General features: G+C 39.0%; 2 protein-coding genes across 7 annotated transcripts in view; both read right to left on the reverse strand.

The window, feature by feature from the left end:
* The window catches only part of kmt2d (lysine (K)-specific methyltransferase 2D), a 28,979-nt gene extending 17,169 nt beyond the window's left edge, over positions 1–11,810 (reverse strand). For 2 of the 6 annotated variants that reach the window (XM_060893527.1, XM_060893524.1), the window contains exons 1-23: positions 11,596–11,809; positions 8,034–8,116; positions 7,584–7,695; positions 7,204–7,406; positions 7,017–7,126; positions 6,742–6,904; positions 6,487–6,658; positions 6,262–6,376; positions 5,897–6,078; positions 5,096–5,250; positions 4,825–4,974; positions 3,648–4,468; positions 3,423–3,536; positions 2,926–3,039; positions 2,734–2,838; positions 2,463–2,644; positions 1,763–1,927; positions 1,569–1,678; positions 1,407–1,448; positions 1,141–1,329; positions 598–783; positions 390–506; positions 43–300 (exon numbers count right to left, since the gene is read on the reverse strand). In XM_060893527.1, coding sequence (XP_060749510.1) covers positions 43–300; positions 390–506; positions 598–783; positions 1,141–1,329; positions 1,407–1,448; positions 1,569–1,678; positions 1,763–1,927; positions 2,463–2,644; positions 2,734–2,838; positions 2,926–3,039; positions 3,423–3,536; positions 3,648–4,468; positions 4,825–4,974; positions 5,096–5,250; positions 5,897–6,078; positions 6,262–6,376; positions 6,487–6,658; positions 6,742–6,904; positions 7,017–7,126; positions 7,204–7,406; positions 7,584–7,695; positions 8,034–8,082 — 3,814 coding nt within the window. In that variant the 5' untranslated portion in view covers positions 8,083–8,116; positions 11,596–11,809. Of the gene's footprint in view, positions 1–42; positions 301–389; positions 507–597; positions 784–1,140; positions 1,330–1,406; positions 1,449–1,568; positions 1,679–1,762; positions 1,928–2,462; positions 2,645–2,733; positions 2,839–2,925; positions 3,040–3,422; positions 3,537–3,647; positions 4,469–4,824; positions 4,975–5,095; positions 5,251–5,896; positions 6,079–6,261; positions 6,377–6,486; positions 6,659–6,741; positions 6,905–7,016; positions 7,127–7,203; positions 7,407–7,583; positions 7,696–8,033; positions 8,117–8,413; positions 8,797–9,772; positions 9,950–11,595 lie in introns of those variants that run through there. The other 4 variants (XM_060893526.1, XM_060893528.1, XM_060893525.1 and 1 more) reach the window with 4 other exon arrangements.
* Positions 11,811–15,351: 3,541 nt separating this feature from the next.
* dhh (desert hedgehog signaling molecule) lies at positions 15,352–19,978 on the reverse strand. Its single transcript, XM_060894389.1, has 3 exons — positions 19,048–19,978; positions 16,925–17,186; positions 15,352–16,508 (listed from the first exon to the last, which is right to left on the reverse strand). Exons 1-3 carry the CDS (start codon positions 19,345–19,347, stop codon positions 15,652–15,654), a joined length of 1,419 nt encoding a protein of 472 aa, XP_060750372.1. The 5' UTR covers positions 19,348–19,978; the 3' UTR covers positions 15,352–15,651.
* Between the last annotated feature and the right edge of the window lie 3,079 nt (positions 19,979–23,057).

Here is a 23,057-nt window from a genome sequence, read left to right on the forward strand (position 1 = left end):
TCTTAAATATAATTTGAATACCCAAATTAAACATTAAAATACCTGATTCTGAAACTACAGGTCTGCAGCCAGGAACAGGTAATGAGGGTCTTGGCATGCCCTGAAAATGTCTCTGGGCTGGAGGGGCCAGAAAAGCCCTTTTACTCAAGTCAAGTAATGTCTTTCCAAAAAAAGCTTCCTGCAAGTATGCAGGAAACATGTCTTCTAATTTGCTTTTCTTTCTCCCTCTACGTTTTTTAGCAAGTTCACCATCTCCTTCCAATGCTTTCACTTCAGGTGGATCCATGTCAGGATGAGGGCCTTAAAAACGTACATTTAGATATTAACACCTTGGTGTAAAAACATAAGTATGTTTATATGCTTGGCAATCAAAAGCTGGTTTCACTTACCTTCTTCAAGTTTTGCCTCTGTTGTCTGTCCTTCAGACACACCATCACCAAATGAAGACAGGCTTTTCCTCATCCTTGTGTGACATTTTCTCTGCCGAACCATGAATCCTCCAATGCCTACAAAGGATTAACAAACTCCTTCAGCACTCATAGCCTTTTGTAGTATAATAAGCAAATACATAACCAATATCAAAGGGTCCATGGTCACCTGGTCTGTATGGTTTACGCTTTCTTTTCTTTCTCTCATCTGTTTCATCTCCTCCTTTAAGAACATCACAGTCAGCCATCCCCTCGTTACTTCCGTCAGCCCCTGGCTCCTTGTCCAAACCAACATCATGATCTGGGCTGCCAGGAGCTTCCAGTTTAGACTCACACTCCATTGACTCAGCACACCCTGAGAACAAAATTTTAGGACAACTGAACCAAAACTACCAATTTCATTTCCATTGGTATTGAGATAATGGTCTGTTAACCATTGAGTAGCAAGTCTAAACTATTACAGCTGAGCCAAATATTAAAAAAAAACAAAGGGCTGGACCCATGTTTGATAATACAGTCACCTGGAGAATTATTGCAGGGTGAAAGAATGAATAAGAGCAATTTAATTCTATAACAAAATAAACAATCCAGGAGTGTTTAGCTTTCTCTTGTTTGCTCTCAATTTCGGTGGATGTATTGCCTAATAATTGTTTGTATTGTAAACTAGTTAAGTGTTTTATATACACACACACTAAAGGTATTAAAAACATACCTTTCCCTTCCTCTCCTTCACCATCACCCTCTTTCGGCTCCAGGCCTTCAGAAGCTCCATCAATACAGATGGTACCCAGGCGGGAACGCCGCTGTCTTCGCTTATGCAGAGGTGACATAGAAATACTGCGTAGTAAAGACATTCCTGCTTCTGTGAGCCAGACACCTTCAAGACGGTAGAATTGTGGCTCTGTAGGGAAACATTTTAAACTGGGTTAGACATTTATATAGGATATAAACCAGGTTAAACCAAACAAAAAGACATACCAGGTTCTTTTATTTTGAATGCTGACATCATTGGAGACTCCACTATAAAAACAGTAATATGACACAATCAACAATAAGAAGGGGTTTAAATATGACAATAGTTTCTAAACTTCAAACAGAATGTTACTTTACTCATAAAATCTTCAAAACAAAAAGACTCACCAACACGTCTGGGAACATAAGGAGTACAAGCTGTACAGGCAAAGCCCTCATCAGAGGCTTGTTCAACCTCATCTTCGGTATAGAGACTCTCACATACAGCATGCACCCATCTATAAATAAATAAATAAATAAATTGAATGTGCCAGTTTTCAACATAAAACTACTGCATTCTTCCAGTTAGGATTATAATGTACCTGTCACAGTGTTGGCATTGCAAAAGCAGTTCTTCTTCCATGAAGTTCTCATGACATACAGGACATGTGACCAGACTGGCACAAGGGCCACAGTGATTATAGTTATTCTGCCACTCGCAATGAAACCCTGGTGAACTGGCCCCACAGTGCATACAGCACACACACCTAGCAGAAACAGAATGAAAACAAAGCCATTGGTCCATTCATGTCCACACCAGCAGTAACAAAGCAATGAAACCAGCCAAGGTCTGACAACTCAGTTTTGCTGGACAAGCAGATTGTGTGTGCAAGCTCTCAGTTTTTCATTTGTCATTACCTGACAAGCAACTCAGCTGCAGACCAACCCCTCTCCTTATTAACTTATGGTGCCAAACAAAAATGTTTCATTTGCTATGTATTTCTGGGTACATGTAGTTATTACAGTCTTCTAAATGCCCCTCCTAATGTACTATAGAATAATATTTGACCAACAGTATAGAATGCAATCTACATTATTATTACATAAACTAGATGTTTGCAAAATCTATTCTTAATATTGCACCTAAATACAGTCAATAGAGTTTTAGCAATCAGTATGAGACAGTGCAATTACAATTACATTTGATAAATAATTTGTCCTCTCCTGTAAATTAAAGCTCACTAAATTATACTCACTTGACACATATTACAAAACAACACTAGTGAAGAACAATTCAGGTACCATTTGCACTTCCAGCCTCCTTTTGGCACTGTGTGCAGTGGTGGATCCAAGCAGTAGGTGTGATAGCTGACATCACAGTCATCACACAGCAGTAACCGTGAAGGATCAGAGGCCTTCCCACACACCTCACAAACAATACACTCAAGACAACGCCAGCCTTTTCTTAGCATCATCTTAGTGATCTAAAGAGGGATTGAAAAGAAAAAAAAATATTTATTCTCAACATGAGCACAACCTGCAGCTGAAATAACATCAGTCATGACATGCTTACCTTGCTGTTTACACAGTATGGATGGTAACACTGGGAGCACTGAGCACAAGCCAACAACTGGCCCTCTACTCCTCGTCCAAAACTGCCACATACTACACACATGTCCTAGGAAGCAGAGAAAGAATGCCATGTGAAATTGCAAACCTAAAGTGTCATGAACATGCAACAGACAACAAAATTTCCATGTTTTACCTGCAAAAGGACAAATTTATCAGTGTTGGAGAAAAGCACCACTGTATTCTGCATTGTGTCATCTTCTTCCTCCTCATCTTCTTTGCTCAATCCAGTATCTGCAGTCATTGTTTGCTAAAGGGATGACAAAATGGATGCATTTCATTGTTTGCCAAAGCGATGACTTTCAAAACATTTCTCTAGGTGGCTTGGTTTCCTGCGAGTCACTTGTGGCTTAGCATATATAAAAAAGGGTCTGGCCTTACAAAGGCATATATTTATTACTAATATTCAATTAATTATAGTCAGTCCATTATCCATCACTGAACCATCTGTACATTAACAGTGACATATGCTTTCATACACACACTGAACTGCTCATTTGTTTAAACACACATAGACAGAGCAGGGACCTGTCTGAACTGCACCATGTGCCATGACTGCCCACAACACAAAAGTAATAATTCAGCATTTGCTTTAAAGAAAAGAAACAGTATAAACGTGATGAAGAAACTCACTAAGAAAGCATCAATGCAAGAGGCCATAGCTTTGAGACGTGATCGTCCTCGTCCTCTTCCGCTTCCTCCACCTCGTGGTCGCCTCTTTCCTGGGAAACCACCGCCCCGTCCATGCTGAATCGTCCATCAAAACAACACATAAATGTGTATTTTCATACATGCAAAACTATACTGGCATATGCAAATTGAGAGAAATAATATACAGATGGCATAAAAACACACTACCTGTTTCACTCTGGAGCGACCTGGAGATCCTCGCCGCTTTAACTTCTCTCCATCAGACTTGAGAGCGTCAAACGGCATAAACTCATCACTCTCAGTGAGCAAGGAATCAGAGCGTGCCCTGCCTGTTGGCATAACACTAAGGTCCATAGACAGCATCTGGGAGTCCACCTCTGCTGGTGAGCCTAGGAAGCCACTGCTGCTCTCATCACCATGGCTCATGTTGGACATCTCATCCAGGAGCAGTTCTGGCTTGATGCTTGTTTCATGAGAAACAGCCTCATGCTTTGGAACATCTTCAGCCTGACTCTCATCCTTACAGTGTGCCTCATCTAACAGCTCTTCATCATCATCATCATCATCCTCCTCCTCCTCCTCCTCTGACTGACCCACTCGCTCATCTGTGTCTGAGGCAGAGGGTTCCACCTGAGCAACAGAGGGAGAAGTCCTTTCTGAAACCTCCTCGTTCGGCACCTCTAACCTTGCCTCTGAGAGGTCCATTGGAACAGGCTCTACCTTATCTAAAATAACAGGTTGAGGAATCTGAGAAGGTGGTGATGAGCAAGAGAGCGGAGCAGGTTCCGTTTCCGTAACATTCAAATCGCTGCTCAATTCCTCTCCGTCCTGTCTGCTGACTTCGTCTTGTAGCTGAACATCTTCATGGGCCTCTGCCACTTTAGATTCTGATCCCAGCATGGTGTCAGTGACGGTGTTAGCAAAGCTGTCCACTGTGGCCTGAGCTTTAGATTCATCCTCCATATTAACAGCACCATCAGCAACAGATTCACTATGGTCTTGCGTGAGTCTGCTGGCATCACTTACACCTATTAAAACGAAGACCAATAACATGCAACACAGTGAGGTAATGTCTGCCAAAAAGACAAAGCCTGATAAATCACTTCACAAAAAGCTTAAGTCCAATAGCTTACTACATAACTTCCTAGGCATCACAGTTTTACTACATCTTCCAATGTAGCAAATGCATTACAAAACATAGAATCTAGATCAATGTGCAAAAATCAGAAGACTGCATTCTTCACACAAGTGTACTGACAGCCCAATTAATTACATTTTGTTATAAACAAAAAGAATATCTGTTGCAGCACAAAATACAAACAGATCTCAAATATTTCTTTCGGAGAGGATAACGATAACTTGTGCACAATTGCTTAATGATTACCTAAATCACTGGCCACAGGGGTCTGCTCCTTAGGAGAGCCCTGACCATCAAAGTGAGGATCAGTAGAAACCACAGTTTTCTCTTGCGGTGATCCCTCTTCCATAATGCTCTTGTGAACTTCTTCCATTTCAACAACTTCAGATTCTGTTTCTAAATCAGAATCAACACACTATATATGTGGACAGAGCTCAAAAGCGAAACATACCTAAAATTCTTAGCTCAACAGCAACCATCAAAGCTTTTATACACGTCAACAAAAAAAAACACATACCCAACTCCATGGGCTCCTCTGGATCGGCTTTTTCATCTACTTGTGTAGATGACTGCTGTGCCTCAGAGACAACACTCTGTGCTTCTCTGCAGATAATGCAGGTGCATTTTTCATCTGGAGGTTCCGAGACTGATGCACACTCATTGTGTACCCACCTATAAAGGGAAATCATTTTTTATTAAAGCGTCTTGGGATCAGATCCACCGTTTTCTTAACTGATCAAATTTTCTTTCCTTGTGTAGTCATGCAGAAGCCGTTCAGAAAAATTCACCCCCTTCCATACATCTCCCTCTCAAAAGCCTCACTAAAGGCTGCCTATGCAGAGTCTATAAGTACTAGTGCAAAAGGAAGAGCTTTCTCCAGTGACTAGCATTATTGACAGGCAACTAGGCAATCCATTTTGTTTTGATGTTTCATTGATGCTACAACATCATACTATTTTGCTCAAATACAAAAGTTAAGAAGTGCCACAGAGACTAAAGTTTTCCCTCCGAGTAGACATTTTATTGTCAGCTACTGGAAAAGGTTCAGCTAAATGACCCCAGCTAATGACTCTGCAAAGGCATACCAAGAATCAAGCAGACACACCAAAGTAATAACACATTTCATTATGTCTTTAAATGAATGAAATACAAAACATTCAAACATTCTCTAAAAAGATAACAAAAAACAGTTCATTAGAATAAAAGAATGAAAACATATCAAATGTGGCTGTCGCTTAAAGCTAACCCAAAAAACTCCTGCAAGAGGATGCACACAAAACACATTGTTCTGGATGGAGGTATAGAGCCACAGACACACCTGTGACAGATGGAACAGCGGTGTTGTAGTGTGACAGATGACTCAGTGACCTTACTGCAAACCCCACAGACAGATATGCGCCGTCGCTGACAGCTTTCACACACTGAATAGCTTTCAAACCACTGCTCAGAGCCAGGGAGAATAAGACCTCGAGCTCCACAGTCAGTGCACACACGACACCTCTGCAATAAGAACAAGGAAGACGTGTTTTAAATCGTTTTTTATACTAAACAACTACTTTACTGGATGTTAGCTTTGCATTACTTTTATCAGGTATTACAGCATCACAAAGAAATATTGTACACTTTCTCAGTTTGATACAAACTGTAGCAAATATGAAGAAAGCAATGCTGGATAGAACTTACCCTGCACTTCCAAGAATCAGGGGGTACAGAGTCCATGGCTGGCTGCAGACAAAATGTGTGATAGCCCTTGTCACATGCATCACAGACCAGCATTTTGGAGTCTTCCCCCGGTTGCCTAAACATAGGACGCAATTTAAATGTAGTGAAAGGTCCAATGATGTCACCTAAATGTAAAACAACCACACCTATTTTTATGGTTGAATGACCAAGCTCTCTTAAACATACCTGCAGGTTTGGCACACCTTACACTCTGGGCATTGCCAGCCAGAGCGCTGGAGCGGTGTGGCACTGATCTCAAGACAGGCATCATGATAGTGTTGCCCACAGCCTGTGCAGAACAGTAACCCCGTCAGCTCTCCTGCAGAGTCACATACCACACAGCGAGCCTCCTCTCCAGCTGAATAAAGAAAAAAGCTATTTAAACAAATCCAATAAATTAACCAATGATGATGCACTTATTCCTTTGACAGCGTTCCTTACCCATTTCTTCTGCCTGGTCTATGTGTTCAGGACACAGAAGAGCCAACTGCTTCATGGACTGAAACGATCCACTCGCAGCCGAACAAGGGAAGTGGTAGGACCGTGAGCAACCCACAGCACGGCACCTGATGGTCGCCCCCATCCTTTTACAATAATCACATGGCTGTAAATATAAAAAAATTTATTTATGTTCAAGACGCTATTATTTTACACTTCATTTTTTTTTTATCTTTAAGTCAAGAGTCATCTCTAAGTGTTAAGTGATTTTAGTCCACCTGCTGTATCCCTGAGATGACCGCTTTATCCACATTTATCAGCTCTTCTACATCGCCCATTTGCACCCCTTCTGACCATACTGCACACCAGTGGTGAACCCAAAAGCTTCCTGTACCAAAAGAAAGTATGGAAAAATACTATAGACATAACTTAATGAATGCAAAATAAAAGATATTTTGAACATACCTTTGTAATCAAAGAGAGACACAGGACTGATGGGTTCAGAGAAGCCAATGGAAGACAGGTCATCATTTCCAGCTAATGGCAGTGAGGAGGTAGATGGCTCCAGATTGGGCCAAAGGGAAGAGGGCCCGAAACACCGGAGCTCCCTCTGTCCATGAAGACTTCTCTCGACACAATTGCAAAGCGCACAGGCTCTGACAATCTCCCTGAAGATACAAGTCAGTATTGAGATAGCCATCCACCACAGTCATAAATTAAGCCAGAAACGTATGTGATCTTTTGATCATGGACACCATACTGTGTATAATTTGTTGGATTTAAGCGAAAACCATCTCACCAACAGCTTATGTATGAAAAAGTGGAATATAAATAAAAGACTTTACGCTGGTGCATTGGAAGGGTCCACAGTAGTGCCTGAGATGTCCTCTGCAGCAAAAGGGGCTTCTGATTCCCCCTGAGATGGGACAATCTCGTTTGAAGAGGCACTGTCATCAGCTGGAAAGCACACGCCACATATAGGTCAAAATGTATGCGCAAGAGACACAATAAGGTTCACAGGCTTGTTCTTTCATGCCACAGAAACGGCTCTCACACTGGTCTTGTGAATAACTGCCACAATGATTATTCAAAGAAAAACAAATTAAATAAATCCAACAGAAAACTATTGCGGACTTTCTATCTCTCAGAAGTTTGTCCGATAAAAAAAAAAACATGGCAGGCAATCACACACAAATTTTAACAAAACGTAGCCGGCATTTGCATAGTCTTTATACAGCAGGCCAAAATACAAACAAACAAACAAACCTAAAATAACCAAACATTTGCTTGCTAACCTGCTTTTTCTGAATCATTTTCTTCGCAGTTTGACTTCTGCTCATCCATTCCTTCTCCTGAAGATGATCTCCCTAGAAGAGACCTGAAATGGGCAATAATTTATATCAAACCTACAATAACTACAATGAACAATTTTATAAAATGTAATTAGGTTTGAATCTACAAGGTTCCACGTGATATAGGGATCGTATAAACATAGATAAGCATCTAAACTAACTAGTTTCCAAACAACCTGCAAAGTTAATAAATAAACTCTCTGTTTTTTAAAAAGTCAGACTATTTCATGAGAGGATTAACTGAACCGTGCGTTCAACTAATACGTTGTTCGTGCCACACTGCAATAGTAATATTTTAACAAGACAATATGTGGAATACAAACCATTAAATCGCATTCGTCACCTCAGCTCATTCTCTTAGTTTACAAGGGGAGCGACAGTTAGCGACAAACAAAAGCTAACGATCTGTGACTGTTTGGTTCTAAATACGTTTATCCGCCAGTTAGCTACAGATTACAGTACTTGCAGCTAGGTTAGCTTAGCTCGATCGCTAGCTTGCTAACCGGGGTTAACAAACTCTCTGCACAAAAATCCGGTCACCGCTCATAGACACAGAAATATAAAGCAACAAATGCATCGCGATATGGTCGCTAAGGGTAACGCCGAGTAAAATAAAATATTTAAACTGCGTACATAATTAATACGTACTGCTACTTCCTCCATATAAAACAACACTAAACGGAGATACACAAAGAAAACACAACTTCCGAGTGGCTCGTTTCCTGTGACGGTTCACAACCACTCCGGGCTGAAACAAAGCTGCGGCTAGTTAGTTCCGTCATAAAAGCTTAAACCTAAAGACTGGAACTGAGCAGCCTACAATCCTCTGATAAATGACTGTCGAGTTACACATTACACTATGGGATTCCTATTTGATATACTTTATTTGTCCATCTCTCTCATCTGAAATGTTCTTGGTTGTCATTAATACAATTTTTGTGTTTTAATTTAAAGTGCTCATATAATGACAAACTGACCACAACACAGCCTTAAACTATACTTGGGTTTTCCTAGATTAAACAAATCTACATTGTTGAATTGTTGATTCTTTAATCATTGATTAATTTTCTTTAGCAGCAGCTCTGACACTAGTCATTGTTGTTAATTAAATGTTTATCTATATAGATATAAATCTAGATCTGGACCTAGTACTGGACCTCTCCCCTTCACTGTTTTTCTGCACACCTTTTTTGCACTGACACTTTAACTCTAGACTTGCACAGCACAGTACCACTTTATACACACACCATACCACACATGGACACTTTAAGGACAATAATTAAAAACCATACGCATTTATGTAAATTTATGTATATACATTATTTTTCACTTATATTTTCATATTTTATATAGTTTCTTTTTATATAGTTTATACTTTTATTATTATTATTTATCTACCTCCTTTTGGTTATATATTTTTTTTATCCCAAATTGCATTCCTTATGTTTGAATACCAGACAGATGCGAAAAGCATTTCACTGCATGTCGTACTCTGTATGTATGCGACAAATAAAATTTGATTTGATGTGTTCAAGTAGGTTAACATTTATATAGTGACAACTAATGCAGAGAGATGTACTGCTTGTGCATCTATATAAATAAAACCTAAAAAGAACAGTTATACTATGAGGTTTTTTAGGCCACATGGGGGGAAAAAAAACTTTCACTCTTATTGCCAATACCGTTAAAAATCGTTGTTCTCCCACATCCCTTTATTTACATGTGTTTCCTCCTATGACAACACACCACTGGGTAAAGGAAACTGAAGGGAAGCAGCACTGGTTAGAAGTTTTATACTGTTGTTGTTTTTTCCCCCCTTCGTCTCTCGTGGTATTTCATATCCAACACTTTATTTCACCCTGCATCACAAAAAAAAAACCATGATCACATGTGTGTTAACCATTTTGAAAGCTATTACATAAATAAAATATACTTTGAAATGTAGAGAAACCAAAGGAGTGAAATTTAGACTAAAATTAAGACATTTTGAATATGTTTATCATTTATTTTTGGATTAGAAATACTTAAAAAGAGACCTGATTACACTAACAGGGAAGGGATATGATCCATGTAAATAAGCTGTAGTACCTGTAACGTGCACATGCAAATGTCTACACCCTGTAGCTCCACCAAATAAAAACAAACAAACCAAAAAAAATAAAATAAAACACACAGTGGAAATAATGGAAGAAAAACCCCTATTTGTGTAATCTGGAGGTAGAAAAAAGAAAGAAAAACACTACCAAGCTGTTAGCTAGCAGGTTCATAAGATTCCATACGCTAATGCAAGCTGTCAACGTTAGCTTAATTGTGAGCTTAGCTTAATTAATTCTGAAATTGATTTTTATTCAGAGTAGACGTTTAAGTTCATACAACAAAACGATTTATTATGTTACTAAAGGATCAATACGCACGGTATTCACTTTCAGAAATCTGAAAATATAAAGTACGCAGCTAAAATCGGCTTTCTCCTAATCCAAAATAATGGGACGGTGGACTGCTAGCAAACTATTCGACACATACGGCGGGGAAAGTTCCTCTAACTAGCGACGTAGCATAAAACGAGCAACATAAACATGACTAGAAGACCACGAACAGCATAAAACACAACCAGTGAACTGTAACTGATCATTTACTGAACTTTAAAAGTAGTCCGTAGAATATAACTTGTTCAGAAATGTGATTTATAGCGAACTCTACTAGCTAGTTAGCTTAAAAGCATATCCATCCGCGGTAAAGTGTTACACACAACGTTTCTTCAACGTTCAGGGGAAAAAACATTCAATACCAAGGCGTTTATCACCTGTAAACCTAAACGGAATGTATGTAGATGCGGACACTGGCTAGTTATTTATTTAGATACTATTACCCAAACAACAAACTTAACGTTTTAGTTTACAAAGCTATACATGTTTAGCAGACGAGGTAACACTTAGAGCACATGAAGCTAGCTAGACTCCTGTCAGTAAAACAGGCCAAAGTTGGCCACAAGCAGTGTCCGTTTACCAACATACTATAACACTAGTGAGATGAAACAAGCTAAATATGAGCTGAAGATACTGTTTGAACTTCACTAGGAAGGTAGTTAGCTTGCTAAACTAACCTATCGATAACTTAACAACAAGGGCACACCAACCGTGCACCTTAGCTACATATATAAAGTAACGATTTGTTGTTGTTTTGTTTGTTTTTGTTTTTTTTTCTTTCTGACGAACGACTCTGAGATCATTTAGACTTATGAAATAGCTAGCTAAGATGTATGTTTTTAAACTTTGCTAATTGGTAAGTAAAATACGTAAAAAAAAAAAACACGCAAAGCATTTAACGCGTCTACAATCTTGTATAATAAAATGTGCCAGCTCAGGTACGAGGTTAACAAGTACAGTAAGGTAAACGACACGAATAAACACCGTGCACCACAACACGCTAGCTAGCATGGCAACTTCATTCCCAAACTAGCAACAAAAAAAAAGACCCCAAAACAGGTTATAAGAGTTGAACTCACCTTACAGAACGATACTCGCGTCCTCATACATCATTAAAAAAACAGTCCTACGGACACAAATCCGTGTGTATTAGTTTCATTTCATAAAGCTGAGCAGGCTGAGCACTGTGTTGTGGATTGGGGGAAGTGCCCGAAGCCCTTGGCTGCTTGTAAACGCCTGCTAACTTGATCATGTATTAGCTAGCGTACAAGATGGCTAACCAAATTAATCATATTGTACTCCTGTAGGCAAGCCGAATAAAAAAAAAAAAAAAAAAGCAACTCAAATCTCTACACAGGAGGCTGGATGGTAACCGTATTTGCTAGTTTTGCTCGCTTCTTTGCTAAATTGAAGCAGTTTGTAAGGTTAACTGCGTAGCTAGCTGTCTGAAAAGCCTGTCTGAGCGTTGTTTTGTTTTGTTTTGTTTTGTTTTGTTTTAATAAACCTCGACAGACTCGCAGGCATTGACTAAGTTCGCTTATCTGATGTCCAGTAGTAATAACACCTCTATCGTCGACTCTAACACGACTAACGTGAGCTAACGCTGTTGTACTTTGTTAATGCTTCACTAATGTCAATTCTTTGTTTCATTTCCAAGTCATTTTTTTAAAATCTCTCAGACATCCATTTTATCACATCGTTCTAGATAAGACTGGCTATGCTGCATTTGTTCGTGCTTCTTCCATGTTTTACACGGAGAGACGAATCAAGCAAACAATTGTTTTCCTTTTCTATCACCAAGGCTTAAAATACTCATTTTTTTTTTTTTTTAGCAGTGTGTTGATGTGAAACAGTATAACGCAGGTCTACGACGGTGTTAGACGTCCATGGATGGCTACAAATTAAATTGCAGCCATTTTCCAGCCAGCTTGTTTAACATCAATAATCATTGTGTCGCTTTCACTTTGTGTGTGTTAGAATGATGCAAATACATCCCTTTACAAAATGTTCCCGATTGAAAACACATGTACGTTTCGTTTATTTGTGTTTTGTTCTCTTCTTACAAATGGATATATTGTTCCTGGGTAAAATATTCTGTCAAGGAACCTTGAACACGTCTTTTTTTTTTTGGGGCACCTTTCCAACCCTAATCATGCATATGTTAGAGGGCATCATGCACACAATCAAGCTGAAGAAGATACAGGAACCCCACATGGACATTGGGAGAATATGCATATTTTATCATTTGTTATTTCTCCCCCCAAACCTACATCATGTTAAAAAGTTCTGTTGATCTGATTAGATATTAGCAACAAAGTACCTGGAGTGAATTCATCCATTTGTTTTGTTTAAAAAAATGACCTCAAACTATCCACTCATTAACACATCTTTAGTAGCCGCTATAATCTGGTACGGTCTAAGCTTAGAAGTCTAGTGGAGCAACACTCTTTGGAGCACCAGCCCATTACAGGGCATCATTCACTCAAGCTGAAGAAGATACAGGAACCCCACATGGACATTGGGAGAATACCTTGAGTGTGTGCATGATGTCCTGTGATGGGCTGGTGCTCCAAAAGTGTTGCTACACTAGTCTTCTAGGCTTAGAACATACCAGGTTATAGCACATATAGTCACCAAGCCCATGAACCCCACGCTAGTGACCTTCGTCATATTAATATGAATTGGGGAGTATAGCAGATGCACCAAAGGAAACCCAAACATTTTTAGTATGGTTATTATACATATAAGAGGTAAAACAGGTCATTTTGAATAAACTCAAGGATTCAGAAGTGATTTGAAAGTGTGTAAAACATTAGCTACTCTAAAGTGATTAAAGAAAACATTTAGTGAACTGTCTGAAAATAAGTAAATAGACATTAATTTTATTAGATCAATGAATTATGCCATTTGAAATGGCATGTAAAAGCAACCAAACCACAAGAGAGGAAATTCCCTAGCAACCTGATCTAAACAAATATGGTTATGTATTTCTATAATGTAGACTTGACTATGATATATAGACTATAAACCAAAAGAAATAACTATATATCAATTCAAATTTTGAAAATTAATTATTTATATATATTTGCTAAAAGCGCGATACAAATAAATTTGAATTGAATTGAACTTTTTACACAAAACTGTAGCTGGTGACTGTAAGCAATTTGGACTAGTAAACTGATACATGCCTGTCTTCAGGATTAGAATTAACCAAGAAGTCTAGTACCCCAAAGACCTGATTGGTTTGCAATGATAACAGAGGGTGTGGCTTCCTGATGCAGTGTCTCCTATTGGTTATATACAGATAAATCTCAGAAAGATCTTAGGTGGATTTATGCCCATCTGCAGCCTCCATCAACAGGATAATCCTCTTTATACATCTCAACAGCTGTCCAAAATACTAGAAAAAGAAGCACAGGTTAAAATATATATTGTAAATTCTGCTACAATGACTTTGGACTCTGTTAGTTAATGCATTTAGTTAAAAAAGCTCTTTTTTTATTCCCTTATATCTTTACACGTTATGTACATCCCCATCAAGGGACCCTTGAAGAAAAGCTTGAATGTCATCTAATCTGATTTTGATGCTGAAACCGATGCTATTTGTTTTCGTTGACAGAGACCTTTAGTTTTAAAGGTCATATATGAATGATATCTATCACTGTAACTCTTATTGTTTAGACTTTAGCTTTTGTGAAAACTATCCTTAAAATTGTATGTGATATATTGCTAAAACACAATTCAGGACTATAGCAGACAGCCTGTAAGTTTTAAAATCACTGTATGCCGTTTGGTGAATTTTCTAGGATAATGTACATCCTGACCATTAATAAACCACTCGTTTATCGTCATATAGCACGTTCGCCTCACACCTCCAGGGTCGGGGTTCGATTCCCGCCTCCACCTTGTGTGTGTGTGGAGTTTGCATGTTCTCCCCGTGCCTCGGGGTTTCCTCTGGGTACTCCGGTTTCCTCCCCTGGTCCAAAGACATGCATGGTAGGTTGATTGGCATCTCTGGAAAATTGTCCCTAGTGTGTGATTGCGTGAGTGAATGAGAGTGTGTGTGTGCCCTGCGATGGGTTGGCACTCCGTCCAGGGTGTATCCTGCCTTGATGCCCAATGACGCCTGAGATAGGCACAGGCTCCCCGTGACCCGAGTTAGTTCGGATAAGCGGTAGAAGATGAATGAATGAATGAACCATGTTAGATTTCATAAGCAGAGATCAGTTAATGACCAGGTCAAGACGCGCTGTAAAAGCGCATATTGTCCACAAGGGGGAGTAAAATATTGTCATTTCCAGTGAAACGACGACCAAGATAAAAAACATTTTCAAGGCCTTAACTTAAAATGACACAAAATAAACAGATGCTTCAAAATATCCATAATTTACCAGATTCTCAACTCAAAATATCAAGTATCAAAAATGCTCATTTCATTTGCAGTTTATTTTTTAAGGAACTATTCTATAACAATTCCTATAGGTTTAAGGGTGTCATTGTTTTGATATTATAATTATACTGTAATTGTGCTAAAATAGAAGAAATGCATAGTCTGTCTTTAGATTAGCTGTGCTGCCCAAGATGTAATTAAGAACATAAATAAATAAATAAATAAATAACAATAATTTATCATTATTGTTGTTATTATTATTATTGTTGTTGTTACTATTGTCCCATCAGTTAAGTCCATAGTGAGATGTTTGCAGCAGGACTCTAATAAAGATGGATTATATTTTTGTACAAGTGGCATCAGCGAAACCAACTCAATTGGTCAATCAAACACATGATTTATCACTCTAAAGTGCAGGTATAAATAAAGACATGAAGTCATGAGATTAGTTACAACAACATTTAAATGTTTATATATTATAAATCCCAAAGTATAAAAATAGTCTTTTCTCTAAGAAATATTCCCTCTTCTGTATAAAAATGTTTGCTCTGAATCTAACATTAACATGTGCCACAGTCAAATAACAACCGTTATGCTATACAGTGTATTTCAATTATATAAATGACCACAACAAAACAATTGTACAGTAAAGGGAATTAATAATACTATATTACATATCAGTTCATTATATAATTTGTATTTTAGGTACTGTAAGTTGCCTTTATTTGGTTAGAATTTTCTGACCTTAACAGAAAGATATCTCCTTTACTGGATCTTCAGTCACAAATTGAGGTTTACAGAAAACCTGAGCAATCGTACAAAGCAGCCTTGCATACCAGTGAACCCCTACTTGTGCTCCATACAGACAATCAAAATATAGCATAGAATTATGTTTTCTAAAACATGTGCTGTTCATTTTGTTTACTGCATTGTGAACTACACCTGAACTGTTATGTATCACACTCGTATGTCCTTCAGAAAGGATTTGGTGGGATGAAAAGTTTGTGTGAACTTCAGCAGCACCTTGCATCACCACTGTTAGTGGATTCACTGCCATGAATACTCGTGACAGTCCAACCAGGAAGCGAAGAGGCCCAAATGCCCAGTGTGCCAGCCTTTGATCCTCTATAGATGCGTAACTGGATGCCAGCACACCATCCACAAAAAGGTTGCCATGTTCTGTCAATGGAGCATAAACCCCAATTCTTTCTTCCTGTGAGACGGAAACTATTTGGGAAGGATGCACATGACCATCCTGTCCACAAATTAATACATAGGCTCCTCTTGTAACTTGTCTAGCAAAGCTAGCATAGTACTCATTGTAGTCTAACTTGAGGTTGGGAGCCATGAAGATGAGGTGATTGGGTGTAATTGTGAGTCTATGCCCATTTTCTGTGCTGAGAATCAAGAAAGTGGACCTGTGCTCAGTGTCCAAATGTAAGAACAGGAGAACACGGCTGAAGATTATGCCACCGGACTCAGACAAAGCAAGCACTGAGTCTCCAGGGCGCAAATTAGACATAGGCTTTTGCACTCCTTCAGCCACAGTCACGAGTCCTGAAGCTGAGAAACAGCCTCCTTTCTCCACTGCAACAGAGTGATCTGCAAAAAAGGGAAACAAAGCAACGGCAATAATTTCACAAGGAGTAATTCGCAATGTTATGGATATTATGAAATATATGCAGACATGTGACAAATAAAAGGAAAAATTATGTCAGTCTTATACTTTGGGGTGGCTTTTTTTTATAGGACTTTTTATAGGGCTTTTTTTTTGAACAACTATGAAAGGACTTGGTGCCTCTCTACCACCATCGTCAAACAACAGTTAAGACAATACTCCCCAATTTCTTCAATACAGTTCCAAAGAACTGTATGCTATTCTGGCTGCTCACAGTGGTTTGACACTTGATTTAATTTTTATTTAATTGGTCACCCTTGTACAAGGTCCAGCTTGCATTCACCAGCCCCCCTGCCCAAAAAAAAGTCATATAAGTACATTCAGATAGAACGAGATTTACCAGCTTTGACAGAACAGTGCACATGATACTTGGACTCGTAGTACACCCAGTCGAACCCAGCCTCGACAGCCAACTGAGCAAGGAGTCCATACTTTTTTATGTCCCTGTCTGAGGTGGTTATGTCCACAGCACGTCCCTCATAATGCAGAGAGCCAGATGGATGATTATCATCCTCGTCCCAGGCCTCGGTCACTCGTAGTCGAACACCTGGCCATTGGTTCATAACTGCAATGGCCAGTTTATTTAGGCAATCCTTACAGCGCTGCCAGTAATGGAAAGAAATATGTTATTCACAGAATCAGGTTGAACAATAAAACGAGCTATGAAACCACCATAACACCACACCTAGACATGATTCTTTATTCTCGGCAGATTCCACTTTCACATTGCCTTCAGCAAGCTGCTCAAGTTGAACAAAGACTAAACACCATAGCATTGGATTGTGTTTTGTCTCTCTGCTTTGGTTTTGTTCACTGGTTGACATCAGCAGATTTTGTCTGTACATTCAGCTCTGATAAAGGCCATCTACAACCCCTCAAAAAAATGCCACTAACAATCAAAACAAAGCTACTGTAACTAATCTCTTACATTCTTTGGCCATCTTCAGCTATGTTAGTGAGTAAATTCAAGGTCACATTTTTTTTTCTCACAAGATAGTAATATTTTCACACAGCCTTTTATGCATGGTTAGTCAAATGGTGGTGCTATTACAGTATCTGTTCTAGCTTCCGTCTGTTCAAGAGGATGAACAAATTGTGGTTTGGTTTTTTAACATTTCAGGAAAAATGTGGTTTGTCGTGAGAAATGTAATGTTTCACAGTGGAGTATATTGAGACCATTCAAGAAGAGTGAGAAAGGGCAAGTGAAAGAGACAGGAGGTCAAGAAAAGGCAAGCAGAGAAGAAAAGGCGAAACCCAGTCTGAGTAAGAGGGCAGATTGGTGGAATGTTTGGGCATGTATTTGTGAATAAGACAGAGAAAAGTGAGAAATTAAGCCAGGCGAAAAACAAACCAGGCCCATTTTTCTCGCAGTGAGGTTCGACAGAGGAGTTTCATTGTCAGAACGACAATAGAGGCTTTTCCGATGCTGACATTACTTCAGCAGGCGGGAATTCTGTACAGACAACCCCGCAGAACTACCAAAACATACACAAAGGACAGCTTTCAGTGCTGGACAAGGAGAGGGCACATGCATACATACACATACGCCAACTCGCAGCCTTGGCATCAGAAAGGTACCTGTGACTCAGCAGGACACACATAATGTGTAATGAAAATAATTTAAGGTCCCAGCTATGACTTGAAGGATTATGTCCTAAGAAACCGAAATATTACTTTCTGAGTTATATCTTGTGTTTACTGTGTGAACATGTGCAGCACATTACCCAAAGTATGAGTCTGCTGCTGAAATATGTCACAGATTTCTTTTACTCCCACTAAGACTTTGTGAACCCTTTTTAAAGATTAATGAGAAAACATTCACTGTACCAACAAAACACTTATCTGTTTAAGTTAATAATGAGTGTGCACCTTTTTTTTTAATCATTAAAAGAATTTGTTCAGTTGTGGATTTCACAAAGTTTACCGCCTCATCTACTGATTTAATTACATGATCACAGAAGGGAAACAAGAATTTAATAATTTCTTAGCACCAAACACCTCAGTTGAAGATTAATGAATGGCTGCATACTGGGCATAGACTTGTTAATCCATGTTTTATGTGATTAGCCAAAAAACAGGCTTGGTGTATTAAAAATAGCACCTAAACTTAATAAATTAGATTCAAATTGCCTTGAAAATAACTGTGGATTGTCATTGTGCTTTCTTGTTTCCTAACTCACTCCAAGGTGAGTGCTAAGAACCACTACGGTGTGTTTTAAGGTTAAAACTTCACTAAGCTGTCCATCTAATACATAGGCGACATTGTACAACTTTTTTTGGTTGTTTTCATAAAAACTTGAACTTGAATGAATTGAATTACAACTTTACAATGCAATGGATTACAGAATGCAATGCAATGGATGTAATGAAAGGAAAACTGCAAGGATGTACAGAAACCATAAAGATTGAATACACTTTACCCAGTGAACCACTTCATTAACCATTACCCAGCTTCACTATTACCTTAGTCATGAACCGGTCCGCTTTAGTGCGCTCCTCATCTTTGAAGTCAATGTCAGGGTTGTAGTTGCACACCAGCTCGTTGAAGCGCTCCGAATGGCGCGTTATCTTTCCTTCGGCCCTGCCGCTCGCGCCCAGGTTGTTTTCGGAGACGATGGGCACGTGTTGCTTGTAGGCCAACGGTGTGAGCCTGCGTGGCCTCAAGCGCACGCCATAACCCGGACCGGGCCCGCAGCCGTGCACCAGCAGCCACGCGCAGGTGCACGCCGCCGCCAGCAGGCCGAAGCGCGGAACTGGCGTCATTTGGTGCGCGCGCTCAGTACGGCCCGGGACTCCGCGGCGCGAGCGCAACAGCACTAAACACCTGCTGGCATTTCAGCGCGAGACAGTATTTTCCACGACGGTACCACGAGCCCAAATTAGCAATGCACGCTTTTCCGGGGATCGGAGGTTGTAAATCATTAACCAGACTGAGCTCTGCGACGGATCATAGTCATTGTTTGAACTCGCACGTAAAGCATTTAAAAAATCAAACAGGTCTAGAAAAAGCAAACAGTTGAGCAAACAAGTGTTTCCTTTTTCGGGTTAATAGAGCTATAGAGGCGTTCAAGGGCGACTCCTAAGTCGCTTCCATTTACATGTCATGCTGACCGCAGTTCAGACACTCTGAGTTACCTGCTTGCTCCTCATCCTTTAAGAGATGTGCACAGCCGCAGGTGTCTCATCCTAAATGTCATCGTTAGTGTTCTCCGCACCTTGGACAGCTCCAGACAAAAACATATTAATAATCTACCTCTATATACCATCAGGCTGGCTGTAAACGCGCTGGAAAAGAAAGCGTAGACTTCCTGCCGGTGCTGGAGTGCCGAGGATTTGCCGGTGTGTCGCCGCCGCTTTTAAACAGCTCCGCACTGGCTGCATGCTTATGTGAGCGGACGGGACAGGACAGGACAGGGCAGGACAGGACAGGACCGCCCCCCTGCCTTCCTGCGCGCTGTCCGCACACGCGCCTGTCCACTGTCGAAGTCTAAAGACCTCACCTTAAGAATGTCCTATAAGATTACTGATTCATTCTGCAATACTCAGAATGTATACATTTTATTATTTTATAAAACTTGCACATTTTTACAAAGTTCCAAGTTGTACAGTCACAGAATAAAAGGCTACTAAATTGTATCCCTGTATCCTCTTTTACTAGCTTTGCATCTTGTAACTCAAAAGATGGAGGTACCTTTAAGGCTTTACACACACACACACACACACAAAAATAAATAATCATGGTACATTGTACATTGTAATATTATACATGGTATAAAATAACACAAAAAAAAGCATCGTATAATTGATACAGAATACGACTGAGCTCAAGATTAAGGATCTTGCCCGATGACACTACTTTCTGATGTTAACCACTGAGCCACCACAAATAGTGCAACGAGTTTGCATTGATGCAATGGTAGGAAACCAGAGTACGCAGAGGAAACCCACACAAATACAGGGAGAACATGTGAAATCCAAGTTCAGGATTGTACCAAGGACCTTGAGTATAGCTGTGAGGCCACATTACTACACATAATGTTTCCCTAAGTACATTTTCAGTACTATGTACGAGTGTTTGGCTACACTGTTGAATTAACACTTTACAGTACTAAACTGATTGTTACCATGTAATATTGATTCTTACAAGATTGAAACTTTAAAGCATTTACATAGTCCAGCTTGACACATTTATGACTATATTCAGTGATTCAGTATTGCAAATCCTGCTGTACAATCAATGCTTTAAGCCTATACATATTTGTTACAGAAGCTTGAATTAGTGTGAGGAAAGGTTGAGCAGGCAGGTATAATAATATCATACAGATGTACATATTTAAATTATCTCTTTCCCCTTTTTTGTTTGCTCCTTTTCAAAAAACGAAAATTAAACGAACTAATTGTGGTCCCTCAACAAACTTCTCAACAGGGAACACCCATCTGCGTAAAAACATCATATATATTTTTACTTTTCTAGAACAATGGATTTAGTTGACCATAAGATTCTTAATGTCACCATATGAACAAGAAGGGGAAGAAAAATAAAGCCAAGAAAGATATTGCAGTGATTTCCGTTGACCTCCAATATGCATCCAGAACTTTGGCAACTAAGATCATTTATTTAGGCACAAAATGACAGACAGGACAAAGGTTAGGGATTGCCCTGAATATCCCCAGGAAAACTCTCCATTACTGTCTATTCAGTGTTTGTGACTTTCCTTTCTGACGGTAAGACGGAAGAGAAAAAAACAGACTGCAGTTGCAAGAAAACAACATAGCTCTTCAAACAGGAATATTCATTCATCTTCGGTAACCATTTCATTCTGGTCAGGGTCACGGTGGGTCTGGAGCCTATTCCAGGAACCCTCAGTGTGAAGTAGGAATGCACCATGATGTGATCACAGTTCATCCCAGAGAACCATGCACACATGCACACATGCACACACACACACACACAGTGTAAAATAATCAATGTCCATTGGTACCAACATGTTTTGGGATGGAAACCCATGCAGACATGGATAGAACATGCAATATGACACACAGGCGGTAACTCAAGCTCAGGATCAACCTGGGGCTCTTGGAGCTGTGAAGCAAGAAACACTATCCACTGCACCACTATGCTGCCTGCCAACATGAATAGGCATCATGATCAAGGCAAATACTAGATCTAGTAATACTTATTAAAAACATGCATGTTCCAGTTGGGAAATCTGGAAATCTACATAATTCCAGATTCCAGTTCCAGTTGGGAAATCTGGAAATCTACATAATCAACAATTTGACTCTCTGTTTCCACCTTAATATTGATTATTTTCCAACAACGGATCATCCCAAAATGTTTTATTCTTTTCATCTTACTGTAATTTGCAATTGGATACATTTTCTAATTCATTCATGAATAACACACCATGTGTTTTCTCATTTATAGTTATGTAATGGTGTTGAACTGCTACAAGAAAAGTTAATTTCACAAGACATTTAATTCACAAGACAAAAATGCAACTTGCATGTTACCAAAAAAAAAAAGCCTTCTGTCTTGTAGATCATGTTGATCTAATAATAGGTTACAAAAAAATTACAGGTTCAGATAGTAATACTGGAGACTACTCATAAATCAATAATTTATTATTATTGATAAATAATCTCTTCATAATCTCTTCAATAAACTCACTGGAGACTACTCATAAATCAATAATTTATTATTATTGATAAATAATCTCTTCAAAGACAAATTTCAGCACAACAACAGCATATCAATAATTAAACACATTTTTATTTGTTTATGTGAAGCATCTGTACCTGTGTAACTGATAAATTAAGCACATTAGTATAAACTTGTGGTTTGAATCCTAGCTGGAACTACTGTCAGAGCTGGTGCTATAGAAAATGAATCAACAGTTGTGTGTGCTGTGGTTCAATAGTACATCAACTATCCAACACATATGCAACTTAAAGTAAATGCAGAAGTATTATTTTTTTAACTTTTAAAAAAATGTAAAAATATTTTTATTTACCTGGCAAATGAGACAACAATAAACCATTTAAAACTCTACGCTAATGGAGAAATCAAGTCCATATATGGTACTATTATAACCTTTATTTTACCAGGAAAGAAGCACATTGAGATTAAAAATCTCTTTTACAAGAGCGTCCTGGCCAAGACTAACAGATGCAAGCACGTTTGAGTTTAACAAATAACATCCAACAATACATACACACACTGTATGTATACAGTACATACTCCAATGTACTGTACTGTACTGTACAGTACTGTACAGTACTGACTACTGTCCAGGTATTAATGTATTATAGGTTAGAAACCAGAAAATATCAACTATAGAAATTATACAACAAGAAACTAAGGATATGAATAAATAAGCAATTTTTTATAAGGAAGATAGTAAAATTATTATTATTATTATTTGTTCCCACTCCCTTGATCTTGGCCTACGCCTCTTGGGTTTTACTGACTT

Source organism: Tachysurus vachellii, chromosome 19 (genome assembly GCF_030014155.1).
Source record: "Tachysurus vachellii isolate PV-2020 chromosome 19, HZAU_Pvac_v1, whole genome shotgun sequence".
Classification (NCBI taxonomy): Eukaryota; Metazoa; Chordata; class Actinopteri; order Siluriformes; family Bagridae; genus Tachysurus; species Tachysurus vachellii.